The sequence below is a fragment of the Gorilla gorilla genome, chromosome 23 (genome assembly GCF_029281585.2).
Source record: "Gorilla gorilla gorilla isolate KB3781 chromosome 23, NHGRI_mGorGor1-v2.1_pri, whole genome shotgun sequence".
NCBI lineage: Eukaryota > Metazoa > Chordata > Mammalia > Primates > Hominidae > Gorilla > Gorilla gorilla.
The window spans coordinates 45,174,484-45,192,828 of NC_086018.1; the positions used below are offsets into that span (position 1 = coordinate 45,174,484).

Here is an 18,345-nt window from a genome sequence, read left to right on the forward strand (position 1 = left end):
CATACCACGTATATACACAGTACACACATGCACGTAGACACGCCATGCACCACACACCACATATACACACGCACACTACACAAACACTACACACACACCACTCATCATGTATACACACTAAACACACGCACCACACACTCACACAGACCCTACACACGCACCACATACACCATACAGCACACAAGCCCCGCATACGCACCACACTCCACATACAGACACAACATCCTCATCACGTAGTGCACCCACCATACATACACACATCCTCCACGCCACACACACATGCCACACACACGTTTCACATGCACACCACAAAACTACACAGCACACATACAAACCATACAGGTGACTCACACACACCCCCCCCCACACACTGCACACCATATACACACATGTGCATCACACACCACACACACAGGAATTGCATACACTCAGCACATGAGGTGGAGGAGGGCAGGGGAAGGGCATGGGAGGGTGGAGGAGGGCAGGGGAAGGGCATGGGAGGGTGGAGGAGGGCAGGGGAAGGGCATGGGAGGGTGGGGGAAGGGCAGGGGAGGCCGGGCCGCCCAACCCCTTCCTTGGTTTCCCCGCCGCTCCTTCCCCTTCACGCAGCCTGGGTTGTGCTTCCCATGCAGACACTCAGTGCTGGGAATCGGGTGTGGACAGGACGTGGACACCGCCTGATCGAGGAGCCAGTGTGGGGTGGAGCTGGAGCACGTGGTCAGGATACAGGGTGGGTGCCCAGCAGAGTTCTCGGGTTCTGTGTGAGGGGCCCTCCCTTGCCGCTCACTGGGGATCCGGGGCCAGGCCCTGCCGTCCCCCTGGAATCATGTGGCCCATTGACCCTACCCGCCTGGGAGAAGGGAACGTCCTGGTCCTGGTCAGCGGGTGGAGCTCTTCACAGGGCCGCCGGGAGCTGACGCAGCTGCAGCCCCAAGCACAGGGCCAGGGCATCCTGCAGGCCACGTGGACACCTGGGCTCCGGGGCAGTGGGAGGTCTAGGCCTGCGCCTCCCCAGCCCCGTCCTCTCCACCTCCCCCCGGACCACATGCTGGATTGAATATGAAAGTACAGGGGTCTTCACTGGAGCCGTGCCGTGACTCACTATTTTTAAATGTCTGAAATTTGAATCTTTGAATCATTTGCACCTTGACCTGTTCTCTTACTAAGTTTTCCATGACACCTGACACGACCAAGCCACGGGGACCGAGATGGCAAAGGGAAGGAGTATCCCATGGGAAAATGATAAAAACGGGCAGGAGATCCCAGGCGGGTCATTCCCTGGCACCCCATGCCCTCCCCCCAACTACCCTCCTCTTCAGGACCCGCAGGTGCTGTGGAGCCCAGCAAGCCCCAGGAACCTCCTAGCCAGTCTTCCACCCTCCTGCGGTTTAGGAGGGACCCCGGGGGCCTTGGCTGCTCCCTGAGCCTTTCTCAGTTCTAGAAAAACTGAGGTTCCCAGGGTGCTGGGAAGAAGGGGGGCAGCCCACCTGCCACAGCACATGCTGGTCAGGCCCTGCCTCCCAGCTGGCCCTGGGGACACCAGGTGACCATGGAGGTGTACCTCCCTGCTGGGGAGGGAGCACTGCCAGGAGAAACCTCTAGAAAGAGACGGTGCCTGGATTGTCTTTTAGAAATTGAAATCATGTTTTCAATACATGCCCTTGTGAAAAAAAAAAATGGAAAACAGAAATTGAAAGACGACAACTGGAGGACAGCTATTTTCCCTCCCAGGCTGGTGACTGTGGGGGGCGGTCCATCTCCTGCCCACCCTGCTGCCGTGAGTCTCTTGGTATAGGGGGGCACTGGGCTTCCCGCCTGGCTGCCACCTCTGCTTCTCAGTAACCTTTACACTCACAGGAGTTGCCAGCATCGTTATGTTTTTTTCAACCACAGATTTTTTAACTGCTAAATAAATAAACATTTCATTACATGGATAGACCAAAATTGCCTTCAACACACTAGCAGAGTTGGCCTTTTTTCCCTCTCACCTGTTACTGTGAAAAAGTTTGAAATACAGAGAGGCAGAAAGCATCATTCAGGGACAACCACCTAGTTTTAACAGCTGGTAGCATTTGCTGTGTTTGCGTGAGTGACCTGGAGCAAGGGGCTGAGTGTCTCGTCTTGGGTGCACACCTGGAAATGAGTGGCAGAGGCGGTGCCTGGACCCTGTGTGCCAGCCAGGTGGCTCCTGGGAAAGCCCTTCTGCACAAGTGTGTGCCATGGGCTTGTGGACCCGACAGTGTGAGCTTGAGCTCTCTAGCGTCCGCGAATACCCAGGGGCCCTTTGAGCATCCTCAGCTGTTGCCCAGATGTCCCTGGGGATAACTGAGCCAGCCCCAGAGTGAGCTGCCGGCGCTCTTGCATTTTTCGGGGTGGCAGCAAGCCCTGTCTTCTGGCACCGCTGAGCGCCTTTGCATTGTGTAAGGACTGCAGGGCCTCCTCGCTCCGGACACCTCTCCTGTTCCTGTATTTTGCCAGTTCCTTTAAGGATTTTGACCTGTTTGTCTCTTTCAAGAGCTCTTTCCATACTAATACCAGCATTTCCTCCTTTCTAATAAAAATGACAAGTGTTTCTTCCATTTTTTTCATTTATCTTTTGCCTTTATGTATATATAAATATATGAGAGCTACCGTGTGTTAGTTTTCATTCGAAAGGTTTTTTTTTTTTTTTTTTTTTTTTTAAGGTTTTGTGTATTCAGCTTACCGGTCTTGTATTCCTCCTGGACTGGGAGTCATAGTTCCCAAGGCTTTCCCGCCTCTGAGGGGTGAAGGACTCAGCATGTTTCACCTGGTGCTGTCATGTTTTCTCTTTGTGCGTTCAATCTCAGGTCCCCGTGGTGTTGACTGAGGCCCCCGTGGAGTTGCCGTGGCGTGTGGTGTGAGGGGAGAGACGACTCTCACTTTTCCAGTACCCTTGACCGAGCCTCCTGCATAGCCCAGGGACATGTAGCCATTGGCCTCGGCAGCTTCGAGGTTTCCTTTCTTCCTTTGGCTGTGAACAACAGTGCACAGATGAGCACCGTTCTATAGTCATCTTCCCCCAAGCCTCAAGATTGTCCTCCAGGCAGAGTCAGAGGAGTGGGACTGCGGACCCGGTGCAGGGACAGTCGGGGGAATGGGACTGCGGACCCGGTGCAGGGACAGTCGGGGGAATGGGACTGCGGACCCGGTGCAGGGAGAGTAGGGGGAGTGGGACTGCGGACCCAGTGCAGGGAGAGTCGGGGTAGTGGGACTGCGGACCCGGTGTAGGCACTTCCTCGTGGTCTTGATATGTAGGCCCTCCCCTCGAACAGGATTTAAAGCACACACCATGTGTCTGAAAGTTTCAGAATTACGGACCACACCATGCCCACACCCAACCTGCGAACCCCACCTCAGGTGGGAACCCTGCTCCCTAGAAATACCCTTTGGCCCTGGAGACCAAAGGAGACGGGGCAGGTGGAGCTGGGCCTGGGCCAGGTGGGCACTGACCAGGCAGGCGTGCCAGTGGCCAGGGTGGGCAGGTTTGCCTCCCCTGTGGTTCCTTTTCCAACAAGCACTGCCCCCCCCAGCCCCCGGCTGCCCCACCCAGACAGAGGGACAGGAGGACCATGGCCATCGGAGGCTTGGGAGGCCTACCCTGAGCAAACAGCCCCTCTTTGTCTGGCATCCAGGGCAGAGGCCATGGGTCCCCTCCCGACGCCTGCACTCATTCTCATCCTCTCTGGGGACCCCATTTGTCTTGCTTGCCCTCTCCCCATAATTCCTGCTCACAATAGTCTCTGAACCTTTAAACACCATTCTTAGGAGGCTGAAACCAAAGGTCCCTGGTTGCAGTGTCGAGACAGGCAGGGCCTCCTGGAGCACAGGTGCATTTAAAGGTGGTAGGGTCGGTGTGTGCGATTCAGTCCTCGCCGAGTCTTGAAAGGTGACCTGGAGTTACACAGAAGGCAGACAGGTGAGGTTGCAATGGGAAAGGGACAGCCATGGTTGCTGTGGGAGCCTGAACAGCCAGGAGAGGGCAGAGGGTAGGAGGGAAGGGCGGTGGAGGGAAGCAAGGAAAGCACAGGCCTCTGTGCAGGAGCCTGGGACAGGCACTGCCTCTGAGGGGTGGGCACAGCACGGTGCTGCCAGTGCTACCAGTGCCTGCCTGCAGCCGGGGCTCCTGGCATCTGGATCTCAAGCCACCCGGTCCTGACACCTGCACCACGGGGTCGTTTCCTCATGCACACATTTGCACCATTGAGCAGGGTTCATGAGCACTAGGATACCAAGAGTCCAGTGGGTCGCCTGTCCCAGGATAACTGCACGTATCAGTACCAAGTTCATCATTAGGCCGTGAGCAGCCCATGGCCACTTTGGGAAGATGGCCGTACTTCTTTCCAGTGGCAACACCTCCAAGGCCCATGCTTTTCCTTGTACGAAGCAGCCATCACCGCGCCAGGTAACAGAGCTGAGCCCTGTGTCTCTGACGCTGCTGTGCGGAGGTCTGAGCCGGCTTCAGATGAACCCGAGGCCTCCGTGGGCTGCGCCAAGGGTGAGGCAAAGCTGGCCCAGCCACGTGAAGCTGCGTGTCACAGAGGGTGTGCACTGGAGCAGGAGCCCCTCCCCGCAGGCCGTTCTCATTTGTACAGGAAAAGCCACACACTGCCGGCTCCTTAGACACGGGCCGCTGTGGCTTCGGTCACCAGCTTGAAGTCCTGTTTGACAAGCCCAGTGTACTCTCAGCGGGTCTTGTTAGGGAACTGATTTGGAGGCATTTGTCACTTATGCATGTCCAGGGCAGCCCCTCGTCACCTGAGTGTGAAGGACAGGCAGGACCTGGGGAGTGTCAGGTTGAGCTCCTCCTAGGGAGGTTTTTCGGCGAGGGTCCCAGCCTGCCTGGGGCATGGGACGGCCTGTGCCTTGGCATGGCCTGTGTGTCGAGTGCTGGGTCTCCGCTGCCCTTGCTGAGGAGACTGGCGGTCTGTCGGCCACAGAGGGTTCCTTGGGCCTGTTTCCTAAGGCTGAATGTCAGTGTCGAGTCAGGAATTTCGCAGCCCAAATGGAGACACGGGAGGAAGGAAATGGCCTCATTCAGGAACTTGAAGTGGGCCAGGCACAATCTGCGGGTCTTCTGCAGCCTGAAGTTCACTGGGGTCCCTCAGCTGGCAGCGCTGACAGCAGCGGACCTTTTCGCCATGATTTCATCTCAGCTGGTCCCGTTCCTTCATCTGCACGTGTACGTCACGGAAGCGGATACTTCATGTTGAATATGGATTCAAACCCTGCAGCCCCTGCGCAGGAGGAATACAAATGCTCCACTGTCTGCAGAAAGGCCCGGGGGTTTGGGTAGGATCAACGACCTTTGACCTCTGTAATGTGTGGTCCATGGAGACTGTTGTCATTTCGGGAGTAGGAGTGACAGTGAGGGGCCAGTGAGACCGAGAGGGGCCCATCCAATGCTCACTCCAGCCTCTCCGCAGGGCAGGGGGTGGAGTCCAGGCACGGCAGGGCCTTTGTTCTTGTTCTGGCCTCAGCCCTCCTGGCCTCCTGCTCTGTCAAGTGTGGCCGTCATCCCCTGTGACTGCCAGGGCTCGTGATTGCCAGGGCCCTGTGGTGAGGAGGATGTGGCAGGGGTAGGGTAGTGACTCGTGTTTGCCCGTCCCGCTCCGGGGGGTGCGCGGACCCCTTCAGCCCTCATGGCACCTGCGAAGGGCTCCTCTGCCACCTCCCAGGAGGTGCCTGCAACTCCTGCAGATAGAGGGCAGTGGTCATCATGAGCACGAAACAACAGGGCGAGTTTCTGGAGCTCTTTGCACCAGCACGGGTATCGCTGCCCCTCTAGCCTGGGGGTGGCTCCCCTCACCATCGCCATCACATAGACCAGGGACTCGTCCTCCAGGGACAGTGCATGGAGAGCCGGGTCTAGCCTGCTGGGTTCTAGAGCAGGCATGTCGCCCGCCCCGCTGCCCCCAACAGTGGTATGAGGAATGGGACTGCAGTGTGGATGCCACAGGGGTGCCAGGCTTGCTGCATGCCTCCTGGGACAAGTTGCCCAGCCTGTCCGCTCCTCAGTTTCCTCACCTAAAAGACGGAGGGGTCGCGAGAAATGCCCGAGGGCCTTCTGCTGGGAAATGTCATGCTGCTGCCCTGCCCCCCGGACCCCGGGGGTCCTCAGCGGCCTCCCCAGGTGGCATCAGGGCCTCCCTGCTGCAGATGGCTGGCACTCCACAGCACCTGCTGTGGTTAGGGTTTCTCACCAGGCTGCACACGCGGAGTGTCAGGAGGCTGTGGAAAAGCAAATTAAACCAATTAACCCTGCTCCCCGTGTCGCATGTCACCGTGGTGAGTCCTGTTTCATCTTTCTCTGTTAGGGGAAGAAAATAACAAGAGTAGGCAAATGGGCCTTTTAGCCCCATCGTGATTAATTTATTCATCTTTGCATGTTGGCAATTTGTAAACTTCTGACTTGAGTAGCTTTTAAGCGGACCTCTGTGTGCTCTCTGCTGTGCCCGGGAGCAGGTGTTGACGAGTTTTGCCACTGCACGCACAGCCCTTCCTGCTGCCTGGGGGAGCCTTCCGGTATCTTCAGTGTGCACAGAGGGTCCAGGGGAGGGAAGCACTGGTCAGTGCTGCCAGCAGACCCTGGCCTGGAGCAGGCAGAGGAGGGAGGCAGGATTTATACCTAGAACAGTGCTGTCCAGAAGGAATGTGTCACCAGCCACATAGGAACGTGAAAACAAAGAGGCAGGTGTCATTAATTTTAATAAAATATTTAACCAGCACCCAAAATACTATCATTTGAACCTAGAATCAATATAAAAATTATAAAAGAAATAGTTTACATTCTTTTGTTCTTAATAAATATTCAAAGTCTAGAGTGTGTTCTGCATAGACCCGCCCTGTTTCAGACGCACCACTCATGGCCCTTGAAGGCGAAGTCTGCGGTAGCCTGCATCCCATGGTTCCATTACGCTTCTCTGCATAGTGCTGGACACTGTCTCTTATTTATTTCTCCATCTGTTGCCTGACCTACTGGCACACACACTCATACATGTACGCCCTGCAGGGCTGTGGGCTGAGTGTCCTCAGTGCCTGGAGTGGGGCCTGGCATGGGGCAGCCCTGAGCATGTGGTCACCCAGTGAACACCTGCAGTGCCTGTGAGAAGGTCTGGCACGAAGGGCCTGGACCTCAGGCCCATTTGCTGGAGGAGAGGGGCCAGGGTACAGGTGGGAGCTGGTGCTCCAGGTGCTCTAGCTGCAGTGTGGGGGATGCCCCACAGCACCTGGCCTTCTCCCTACCCCTGTAAGCAGAGCTCCAGCACCAGGCGGGGCACTGTCCCGGCAGCTGCCCAGCTGGACAAGGAGGATCCAGCATGATCTCAGAGCAGACCCTACACTTCTTTTACTTTAAAGATTATGTTTAGTATACAGCTAATGCATGTTTATTTTGAAAAGATTAGAATTTATGGATAAGTAAAAAATAAATCATCACGTTTTCTCCCAACGATGACCACGTTCATCTTTGGCTGATGGTCCTTTTGGAATTCTTCATGCAAATGCATGTCCTTGAATTTGCATATACACACAGAAAGGTAACAGGTAACACCCAGGCATGTGCACAGCAGGGAACCTTCATGTGCCTGGCTCATCGTGGGCACCGGAAGCCCCGTTGTGGAAGATGTAACCAGCCATTCAAGCATTGCCGAAGGCACTTTGCACACATTCAACAACCCAATAAGGGAGTTATTGTTGTTCTGGCTTTTTCACTCCAGTGGTTCAGCAAGTGGGAGGGAGTGGCACCCAGCAGCTTCTTTGCTCCCATAGCTCGGCAAGCGGGAGGGAGGGTTACAGCTCTTTTACTCCTGCTGCCCACAGCTCAGCAAACATTACAGCTCTTTTGCTCTCACAGTTTGGCAAGTTCTGGGTTCTTGTCCCACAGCCAAGAGGAATAAGGTACATGGACGCCAGAGAGTAGGGCAGAGTAGAATTCTACTGAGGAACAGAAAGAAAGCTCTCAGCTGCAAGAAGAGACCTGAAAGCAGGGTGGCCATCTGTGAGGGTAAGTCCAGGTTTTTTATGGGCTTTGAATGGGGGAGTGCATGCTGATAGGTCCATGGATGGGCTTGGAAAAAGCACCATTCGATTGGATAAAGGGCATCATTCAGAAGGAACCAATTGAAAGAGAGTGGGTAAGACGGGGATGGAAGTTCTCACTCCGGTCGTGGACTCTATCCAGAACTGGCAGTTTGGTGCTCAGGCTCTAAAAGTGACCTTCACTTGAAGGTCAGGTTTCATTGGGGACCCGTCCCTGTCTGTCTAGGAACTTGTCTGTCTCCTGTTGCTATCACTATTATTATCCCATTTTACAGATGAGGAAACTGAGGCACGGAGGGTTATGAGACTTGCCCAGGGTTGTGTAGCTAATAAATGCAGGGCTGGGATTTGAACGTGGCCGTGGGGCACATTCAGATGTGCTTTTAGTTGCTTCACCGGACTCTGCGACATTCACTGCCCAGCAAAGTGCTGTGGGCTCGGTTTTGGGGATATAGGGACACACAGACCTGTTGAAGTAGTAGTGGTGGAGATGCTGGGGAGAACTCACTGCCCAGCAAAGTGCTGTGGGCTCGGTTTTGGGGATATAGGGACACACAGACCTGTTGAAGTAGATGGTGGAGATGCTGGGGAGAGCAGCAGGGATGCATCTGCAGTGCTCGTGGGGTCAGGCAGCATTGGGGGCGGGCTCGGGCCCAGCACTCCCGCATCTAATCCAGTGATCTTGCTTCCCTCGCTGCTGCCCGTTCTCATGTGAGCCTCAGCCCTGGGCCAGCCACGCAGAGCTCAGGGTCTCGAGGGAACCCAGGGTCTGCAGTCACCCACCCACCCACCCACCCACTGTTCTGGAGCCTGGGGCCCTAGATCACTGGCTTGTCACCGTCTCACCCTTCCTGGGAAGGCCTGGCACGCGGGGGAGGTCAGTGTCCTCCACGGATGGCACTAGGATTCGTTTGACTCAGGAAAAATAAAACCCTTTTGGTAAGAAGTAGCCAAAGCCATGGCGGTATCTGCTCTTCAGCATCAGGAGCCTCGCCTGGTCTCCGGCATCGGGAGCCTCGCCTGGTCTCCGGCATCGGGAGCCTCAGCATTGGGAGCCTCGTCTGCTCTTCGGCATCGGGAGCCTCACCTGCTCTCCGGCATCGGGAGCCTCACCTGTTGGAACCCACCCGGGGCAGGAGTGAGCGGCATGGCGGCTTCTGTCTAAGTGTGGTCCACTGCTGTGTGGTCCATGGGGGGAAACTGTTGGAAACATCCCAGCTTGGCTTCCCACCTCCACCCTGTGTCCCACTCACTGACTTTTTAGAGAGATGCCTTTGCCTGCATGATGGTGTGTGAGTCAGGGCTCCACTTCTGTCTGGGTGGTGTGGGTAGGGCCAACCCCCACCCCTGCCGGCCCTCAACTTCAACAGGGGTTGCCTGGTGGAAAGCGTGAGCAACTCTATCCACTCTCGTGATTCATGATGTGTCCGAGAGTGTCCAGGGCATACCCAGGTCGCCCACCATCCTGAGAACCAACACATCCCTCTCCCCAGGCCCCACCTCCCAGATCCCAGGTCAGTTGCTTGGGCTGGGGCCAGGACAATGGGGCATTTTTTCGAGCTCCTTGGGTGCTGATGGACATGTGGTCAGGCCTGAGAACCGTCAGCCTCCAGGCCGTGCAGTGAGAGTCTGATTCTGTTGCTTTTGATCCCTCACTGACCACAGACCCCACAGCCTTTACAAAGGGCCCTTGCAGACACTCGGTGTCCACTGGAAGCATTCTCGGTGCACAGGCTGATAGAGAAAGGTGGGGTGCACTCCACGCTGCCCTCTGGCTGTGGCTTTGTTGAGATGGTGGTGCCCCAGGGACCGGGGGAGGGATGGATTGCAGACCTGACGCGACCTTGACTTCTACGGCATCAGTGTCATGAGCAGAGCCTTCCTTTAACTTTTAGATCCACAGATGTGGCCATTAATTGTTTATGGAAAAGTTAAGAATAAAAATGCAAGTGCCGTCTATAGTTTTCTGGGCCGGGCCCTGGGCAGGCCTCTCTCCACCTGCCCTCCTGGACAGGCAGCACCGTCATTGCTGGGAGAGCCATGTCCCTGAATGTGACCGAGGGATGGCTTTGCCCATGGTGGCCCCTCTGCCTGCCTGGTGTGGGTGATGCAGAACAGCTCTTGGCTAATAAATGTGCCGTGTTTCCCAGACAGGAGACGGCGTGGCCTAGTGCATAAATAAGACAAGCCTTTTTAAAAAAGAAATCTGTATTTAAGGACGTGTTTGGCTGTGTTCTTCGCCTCCCATAAAGGTCACCCAGATAGATTTTTCCTTCTTTAGCATTGCAGGCTGCGAAGAACTGGGCATTTCTATTCTCCCTCCATCCAGTGAACTGGGGGAATAAATTAGATTCTGAAATTGAGTGTGCAGTAGAGTCGGTGAGTTACCGTAATGGGAGGTACTGCTTCTCACCTTGCAAGGAGCGAGGTCATGATAATATGAAGCGAAGTGGATTAAAAATAAAACCAAAGGTATTTATTTATGACCTGCTCAGAATTGGATTGGCATCCATGTAAGTTGCATCTAATGGTGAAAGACAGCAGATTGATGTTGATATGTCCCCAGGGACTTTTAGCCAGTGAAATTTGCTCCCTGAATTCAATTTAAAGGCCCACTGAAAGTATCCAAAATGCGAAAGGAAATGGAATTGAGGAAGTGGGGGTGGAAGCCCAGCAACTGCGAAATAGCAATTGGAAGACGGTCCTGGGGTGTAACCCTCCTGATGCAGGACCAGAGAGAGGACAGTCCTGGTGTGTAACCCTCCTGATGCAGGACCAGAGAGAGGACAGTCCTGGTGTGTAACCCTCCTGATGCAGGACCAGAGAGAGGACAGTCCTGGTGTGTAACCCTCCTGATGCAGGACCAGAGAGAGGACGGTCCTGGTGTGTAACCTTCCTGATGCAGGACCAGAGAGAAGACAGTCCTGGTGTGTAACCCTCCTGATGTGGGAATGGAGAGAGGACAGTCCTGGTGTGTAACCCTCCTGATGCGGGGCTGGAGAGAGGACAGTCCTGGTGTGTAACCCTCCTGATGTGGGAATGGAGAGAGGACAGTCCTGGTGTGTAACCCTCCTGATGTGGGAATGGAGAGAGGACGGTCCTGGTGTGTAACCCTCCTGATGCGGGGCTGGAGAGAGGACAGTCCTGGTGTGTAACCCTCCTGATGCGGGGCTGGAGAGAGGACAGTCCTGGTGTGTAATCTTCCTGATTCGGGAATGGAGAGCGCAGCTCGTGGATGGCCGGGGGGCCTGCCTCGGTGAGGGTGGGGCAACATGCAGACGGCAGCCTCCGGCACAGCCAGGATGTGAGCCCGGGTCATCTGTCCAGGCTCTGTGCCTGCACAGCTCAGCTCATCTTGGCTGTGCCCATGTGGAGAGCTTGCCATCCTTATCTCCAGATGAAGGAGAGTGTGGCTTGGAGAGCCAGGCCCACTGGCCAAGACCACCTGGACAGGGAGACAGGATGTGAACTTCAGAGCCCAGCTACCCCCCATTCCCCTCCATGCCAGTCTTGCTGGGCTGCGTTTTCTCGAGGCAGGCGACATGGGCATCCCGAGCCTGTGGCCCTCCCTGTCCCTTGTCACCTGCTAGAAGTGGGGAAGGGCAGTTCCAGCACCCTCAGGGCTCCTCAGCCACCTTCCTGACTTCCTGGATCCAGCTTCTGTTTGGGGTGGGAGGTAGGAGGAGCCGGGGAGCCTGCAGGTGGCCCCCTGGGGGCAAATTCTCGAGGACCAGAGCCCACAGGGCCATCCGAGCAGTGTAGACCCCTCCCTCAGGGAGTCTGCCCAGCTTCATGACAGAGCCTGGGCTTGGGCTGGCCCTGACCTGATGGTCCCCTGTTTCTCTTCTGAGAACCCCCACCGCAGGAGGCTGTCTTGGCCACTCAGCCCTCTCTGATCCCTACTTCTGCCAAGCCCCCTGTGTGTTGGGGTCCCCGGAGACCTGCCCTGTCCTTGGTGGGCCGCCAGCAGCTGTGGATGTGGGCGTGGTCATGTGGGAGGGCGGGGCTGTCGGGCGGTGGTCTTGGGGGGTCCCCTGAGGACCTGTGCTTTTCCTTCCCCGTTGTGGCCTCAGTGGACGTAGGTCAGTCTCCATCTCCTCAGTGTCCACATCCCGGCTTCCAGACCATGAGCTCTGGAGACAGTCGCCCATGTGTCTTTTGGGGGTGGGACTCAGTGTCCCCATAGCCCATCTGAGACACGGCCCAGCTGCAGGCCAGAGGAGCCCACCCAGCACTCCCAGTAAGCCCAGCGCACCTGCCCAGTGTGCCCGGTGAGCCCAGTGTGCCTGCCCAGTGAGCCTGATAGGCCCAGTGTGCCTACCCAGCACTCCCAGTGAGCTGTGTGCTCACCCAGAGTGCCCAGTGAGCCCAGTGAGCCCAGTGAGTCTGGTGTGCCCGCCTGGTGTTCCCACCCAGCATGCCCAGTGAGCCTTGTGTGTCCACCCAGTGTGCCCGCTCAGTGAGCCTGGTGTGTCCACCTAGCATGCCCATGGAGCCCACTGTGTGCCCACCCAGTGCTGGCTGTACTGCTGGCCGTATGTGTGTTTTCCCAGTCTGTCCAGCAGCCCCGACAGTAATTTACCACAGTAAATAAAAATGTGTACTCTGTGAATTCAATGCAATAAATGCTGTGACTGGGAAGTAGAATGGGAGAATGAAGGGTACAGGAGGCAAGATTTGTACAGGAGGCGAGATTTTACAAATACACATGTAAGATGATTTTACCCACACTGAACGACTTATAATTGTTGCTTATTCCCTATAGTTCCCTATTTTCCTACTTACATGCATGTCATTCACCTTTATGTAAAACCTTTTACCTCCTATCTTTACCTATGAGAATCCTACCTGAATTTTAAGAGTCTGATCAAATGTCACTTCCACAGAAAGGCCTTCTTTGGTTGTAACTGGAACTAATTTTAAAATATCAATCTAAGGCAAATAAGCACATTAGAAAGCAATAAATAAATAAATGGTGGCCCCATTTTGCAGAGGAGGAAGCTGGGCCTCGGGGTGGAGTCATTGTCCCAGGGCACCAGGTTGGACCTAGACCTGAAGCTGGGTTTGGTGGAGCCCCGCACCCCAACCCGCTGGTGTGAGGCGGTCACGGAGGAGGGTCCAGTTGGTGCTTTGCTGTGCTCCTGGGCTCCCGGGGTGGGCCTGAGCCGGCTTCGTTCTGTGATCCCCTCATGTGTGGGCTTCACCTGCTGACGGTGCTGGTGCCTGGAGGGGTCTCCTGGTGCACAGAAATCTGTGCTTAGTGGCAGTTCCAGGGGTGCTGCGGTACTTCCTGGGCTGATACAGGCTTTGGGGGAGTGGGAAGCTCCTGGGCGGAGGCTGCAAAGCTGCAGCAGGGCCCCGAGAGCTGGGTCTCCCCCTGAGGGGCAGGGGATTCAGTTAAATGAAGCTCTGGGCGGCCCCTGCCACGACATCTCAGATGCCGGACTTGGAGCTGTGCAGTGGGCCTCCTGCCTGGCTGCTGGGATGGGGTGGGGGCCGTGGGGCGAGGCCTGGGGCCCTGCTGGGGTTGAGCAGGGAGCAGCTGCCGGCTGGGCAAGTTTTCCTGGGTCACCCATCCTCCACTGTGGGTCACCTCCTCTGACCTGAGCTTGTGTCTTTCTCTCCAGTTTTCCTGGGTCACCCGCCCTCCACCGTGGGTCACCTCCTCTGACCTGGGCTTGTGTCTTTCTCTCCAGTTTTCTGGGGTCACCCGCCCTCCACTGTGGGTCACCTCCTCTTACCTGGGCTTGTGTCTTTCTCTCCAGTTTTCTGGGGTCACCTGCCCTCCACTGTGGGTCACCTCCCCTCCACTGTGGGTCACCTCCTCTTACCTGGGCTTGTGTCTTTCTCTCCAGTTTTCTGGGGTCACCCGCCCTCCACTGTGGGTCATCTCCTCTTACCTGGGCTTGTGTCTTTCTCTCCAGTTTTCTGGGGTCACCCTCCCTCCACTGTGGGTCACCTCCTCTGACCTGGGCTTGTCTCTTTCTCCCCAGGAGCTGCTGCTCTTCCTCCAGAACCTGCCCACAGCCCACTGGGATGATGAGGACATCAGCCTGTTGCTGGCCGAGGCCTACCGCCTCAAGTTTGCCTTCGCCGACGCCCCCAATCACTACAAGAAATGAGCCCAGGCCCACCCGCAGCTGGCCTCACTGTCCTGGGTGGCGCGCCCCACCTGCCTGGCTGGTGGTAGGCCCCTGTGAGCTAGTCCCGGGCTGCTAAAAGGCCTTGTGAGGGGGCCCCACCCTCCAGGGGAGCTGGTGAAGATGGGCCCCAGACCTGGTCTAGGGCTGACAAAGACAGGGACAGCCTCTGTTTTCTGAGATACCAAAGAGAGCCAGGGGAGGGCCCCGGCTTCGGCGGCCAGAGGCAGGTCAGGGGTCCCCTCTCCCTCTCCCTGCAATGTCCTTGCCAAATGACTGCCTCCTGCCGCCCCTAGTCCGGGGCAGCCTAGGAGGCCGACCCTCTTGGGAGTCCTGCTGTCTGGGTGCCAGGGCCGGAACGAGGTAGTGGCCATCTCATACCTACTCTGAAATGCAAAACTTCTATTCTGTTGAGTGAAAGAATAAAATGTAGACAAAATCTAGACCGAGACGTTGCGCTGACCCGGGGTCTCTGTGCCGCGAGGTCCCCTCACAGCCGTATTTCACTGCTGCTGGCCCTTTCCCTCCGTGTGTTTTCCTGCTTGCTTGGTTTAAACGTGGCTGGGAAGCTGAAGGCTGGAGTCCAAGCCGTGAGCCCGCCGAGTGCCTGGGAGGCCGTGGGACCAAAGGCTGGGAGCAGAGGGAGGCCTCGCCATCGCCTTACTTTCCACCTTGAACCTCTTTTACAAGAGAGAACCCCCCACCTCCCTGAGGTCCAGGGCCAAGTGGCCCCGCCACGCAGGTAGGCGCCAGCCTCAGCCAGAGCCCCTGGAGGCCCACCCAGGCTGTCGGGCCATGTTGGGCTGGCAGACGGGCAGGGGCTCGCGGCCCTGTCATCAAAGCCCTGAACCACAGTGCTCTTCTCACCACAGCCTGGAAGCGGAATGAGCTTTTGGAGGCTTCCTGGGACTTGCTGTCCTTGTCCAGGTCTGCCAGGTGTAGGGGAGGTGTGACTGGTTCCGTCGTGGACCGGTTCCTCCGTGGACCAGTTCCGCCGCGGACCACTTCTGCCCTGGACCGGTTCTGCCCTGGACTGGTTCTGCCCTGGACTGGTTCCACCATGGACCAGTTCTGCCGTGGACTGGTTCCCGCCATGGACCAGTTCCCGCTGTATACTGGTTCTGTCCTGGACTGGTTCCCGCTGTGGACTGGTTCCTTGGGGCTCTAAGCGTGGAAGGGCCCAGAGCTGGTCCCTGCCCAGCGCCCTGCTAGGGCTGTGTCCGTGGTTCCAGGGGCCTTGGGACTGGCTTCCCAGCATTCCCTCGGTGTGTCACAGGCTGCATGACCCCTGGAATGTGGGCAGGGCCACAGCCACAGTCTGTCTGATCCCTGAGCCCAGGACAGGCTCATGTCCTCAGCGACCCACTGGTGACTGACTTCTCAGACTCTCCTCTGTCCCTCAGGAGCAGCCGTGTCCTCTCCCAGGCCCTAGGACACTGCCGGAGACTGTGGGACATACAGGCATAAGTGATGTGTGTGTTTCTGCTTCTGTTTTAAAAATCCAGCATGGAACACACAGCATGGAAAACACACAGCATGGAAATTAGCACAAAATGCTGTGCAAACGTCAGATGCTCCCAAACCAGCAAAGGGATGGGCTTGCTTCAGATCAGATGCGGGCACGCCTTACCCCTGCCTTCTGTGTCCCCACCCCAGGGTCAAGGGTTCCTCAGACCAGCCATGCCTCCTCCTCCTGCCGCCTCCTTTTCTAGATGGGGAGGGGATTCCGTCACAAGGAGAGCCTCCCCTCGGCCGTGTGCAGGAAGCCCCATGGCCATGTGCAGGAAGCCCCATGTCGCTTTGCCGAGATCAGCCCTGGGAGGATCCCTTCTCTAGCTCAGATCATGCTGTGTGGCCAGAAGGCTGTGGACACAACTGACCTGCTTCTTGAGGTGGTTTATGTTTTAAACAGGAAGCTCCACGGAGTTCAGCCCTGTGTGCATTTCCTCATATATGTAAACGCCAAGACTGAATGTGAGGGGTGTCGACCGTGGGCCTTAAGTCTGAGCAGATCCATCTGGAATGTTCGGGGTGTGCTGTCTGGATGTGGTGTGCTAAAAACACGGAATAAAGATCAGTGACAAAGCCGCGGCCTTGGCCTGTGATTCGAGGACTTGCCCATCGAGGACAGGGGCACCCCGGCCCAGCCCTGCCGCGGGTCTGAGCTCAGGGCCATTGCAGCGCACCAGCGTGGGCCCGGCAGCACCCGTGATCTCGCTGCCACCTGCAGGACCTCTCAGGGAGATGGGGCTGCAGCTGCGCAGGTGGTGCAGGGATGCCGCTTGCCCGGGCGGGGCAAGACTCAGAAACCAGTCTGACCCCCGAAGCCCGGCTCTGCACTAGCTGGAACACGGGAGTGTGGGGTCCAGGCTGGCCCCTGTCAGGCTCCTGAACAAGGGACCTCCCCTTGGGCCACATCTGTCAAGCACCTGCTTTGAAAAGGGCTGTTCCGGGGTAGGCACCAGGCTCTGGGATCCCCCCCGCCTCTCCTGGGATACACTTGCCTCACCCTCACCCACACACTGAAACACCCTCCTTGCCCTGTGTTACTGAAACAAGGCCCTTCAAAGGGCCTCAGTTTCTCAGGGCAGCTTTCCAGGTGCGCCACACCCCTCTGAGTAACCCCGTCTGGGTGCCCCACCCTCAGGTACCCCACACCCCCCTGGGTGCCCCACCCTCGGGACCCTCCCTTGGCAGCACTTGGCTTTCCACTGCCTTGTGCTGTCCACTGACGGGGTGTGGGGTGTGCTCCTGTCCCCACGGGTGTGGGGTGTGCACTACTGACCGGGTGTGGGGTGTGCTCCTGTCCCCACGGGTGTGGGGTGTGCTCCTGTCCCCACGGGTGTGGGGTGTGCACTACTGACCGGGTGTGGGGTGTGCTCCTGTCCCCGCAGGTGTGGGGTGTGCTCCTGTCCCCACGGGTGGGCTGGTGGCTCCACAAAGTGGGAGTAGCCTCTTCACCTCTCTTTCCACAGTGACCCAGTGTGGAGCTGAGCCAGGCAGGGCTGCCTTCCTGGGCTCGGTGGCCCGGCACATGGGCTGACCTCACTGATGCCTGGCTGTGGTCTGCAGGGTCGTAGGCTGCAGGACGGAGACTGGCTGTCCCCAGCAGCCACCAGGTGTTCAGCTCCTGACTCCAGGTCACAGCCCAGCAACTGCCGTTCGCCTTCACGATTCCCCGGAGTTTGCAGCTCAGCAGTTGGCTCCTCGGGCCCAACTTGAGGTCTTCACAGCCTGTGCACACTCTGCTCCTGTGGGTGGCCCGAGCCCAGGAAATCAATCCCTGACCTGTGGTGGCTGTTGTCCTGTGCACCTCACCCTGCCCGGTCCCAGGGAGAGGCTCGGCCTGCTGGTACCACTGCTGTGCCCTTGGCAAGGTCAGACACGTCGGGGAGCATTGGGGTCCTGGGGAGTAGGAGATGGAGAGTCTCTGTGGTTTGTGCTTTTGGAAGAACTAGGAGGTGGGACGCTTCTGTGCCGTGTCACCGATGGATGGAAACAGGAGGAATCCTGTCTGTGTTTGAGCAGACCCGCTCCGCTGAGGACATGGGGACAGGCTGCAGAATGACACGCGCCATCGCAGGCTGCAGCACGCCAGCCTCCATGCCGTCCTCCAGAGCTGGAGGCTCCTCGTCAGCCCTGTGGCCCCAGTGATCTGCTCTCGGCCGCAGTCCTGGGGAGTTTGCCCGAGACTCAGACCCCTCGGGGTGTGGACCTCCCTGGGGCCTTCCCAGCCCCTGCCCACCCCTCCGTTCCTCTCCTCTCTCAGCCCCAGCCCCTTGGCTTCCCTCTGGCTCTGCACTTTGCCCTGCGGGATTGTGGGCTGCTTGGGGTGGGCCCCACTCAGCTGTGAGGCCTTTCCACACCCACCCTGCAGCTCCTTGGCATGGAGGGTCCCCAGCACAGGATGGTCTCCACCCAGGAGTGCACACGGCCGCTTACATGGTCCTGTGTGAGCGACCCAGCCGTAGCACATTTTGTTGACAAGATGAGGCTGGCTATTCTTTCTTTTTTTATTTTTTTATTTCTTGAGACAGGGTCTTGCTCTGTGGCCCAGGCTGGAGTGCAGTGGTGTGATCTCAGCTCACTGCAACCTCTGCCTCCTGGGTTCAAGTGATTCTAATGCCTCAGCCTCCCGAGCAGCTGG

The 18,345-nt window shown here is 57.3% G+C and overlaps 1 protein-coding gene across 3 annotated transcripts in view; it reads left to right on the forward strand.

The window, feature by feature from the left end:
• Nucleotides 1-16,283, forward strand: part of TBC1D22A (TBC1 domain family member 22A) — a 408,936-nt gene extending 392,653 nt beyond the window's left edge. For all 3 annotated transcript variants that reach the window (XM_055374373.2, XM_055374374.2, XM_055374372.2), the window contains one exon: nucleotides 14,052-16,283. In XM_055374373.2, the coding sequence (XP_055230348.1) occupies nucleotides 14,052-14,180 (129 nt within the window). In that variant the 3' untranslated portion in view covers nucleotides 14,181-16,283. The remainder of the gene's footprint in view (nucleotides 1-14,051) is intronic.
• The last annotated feature ends 2,062 nt before the right edge of the window (nucleotides 16,284-18,345 follow it).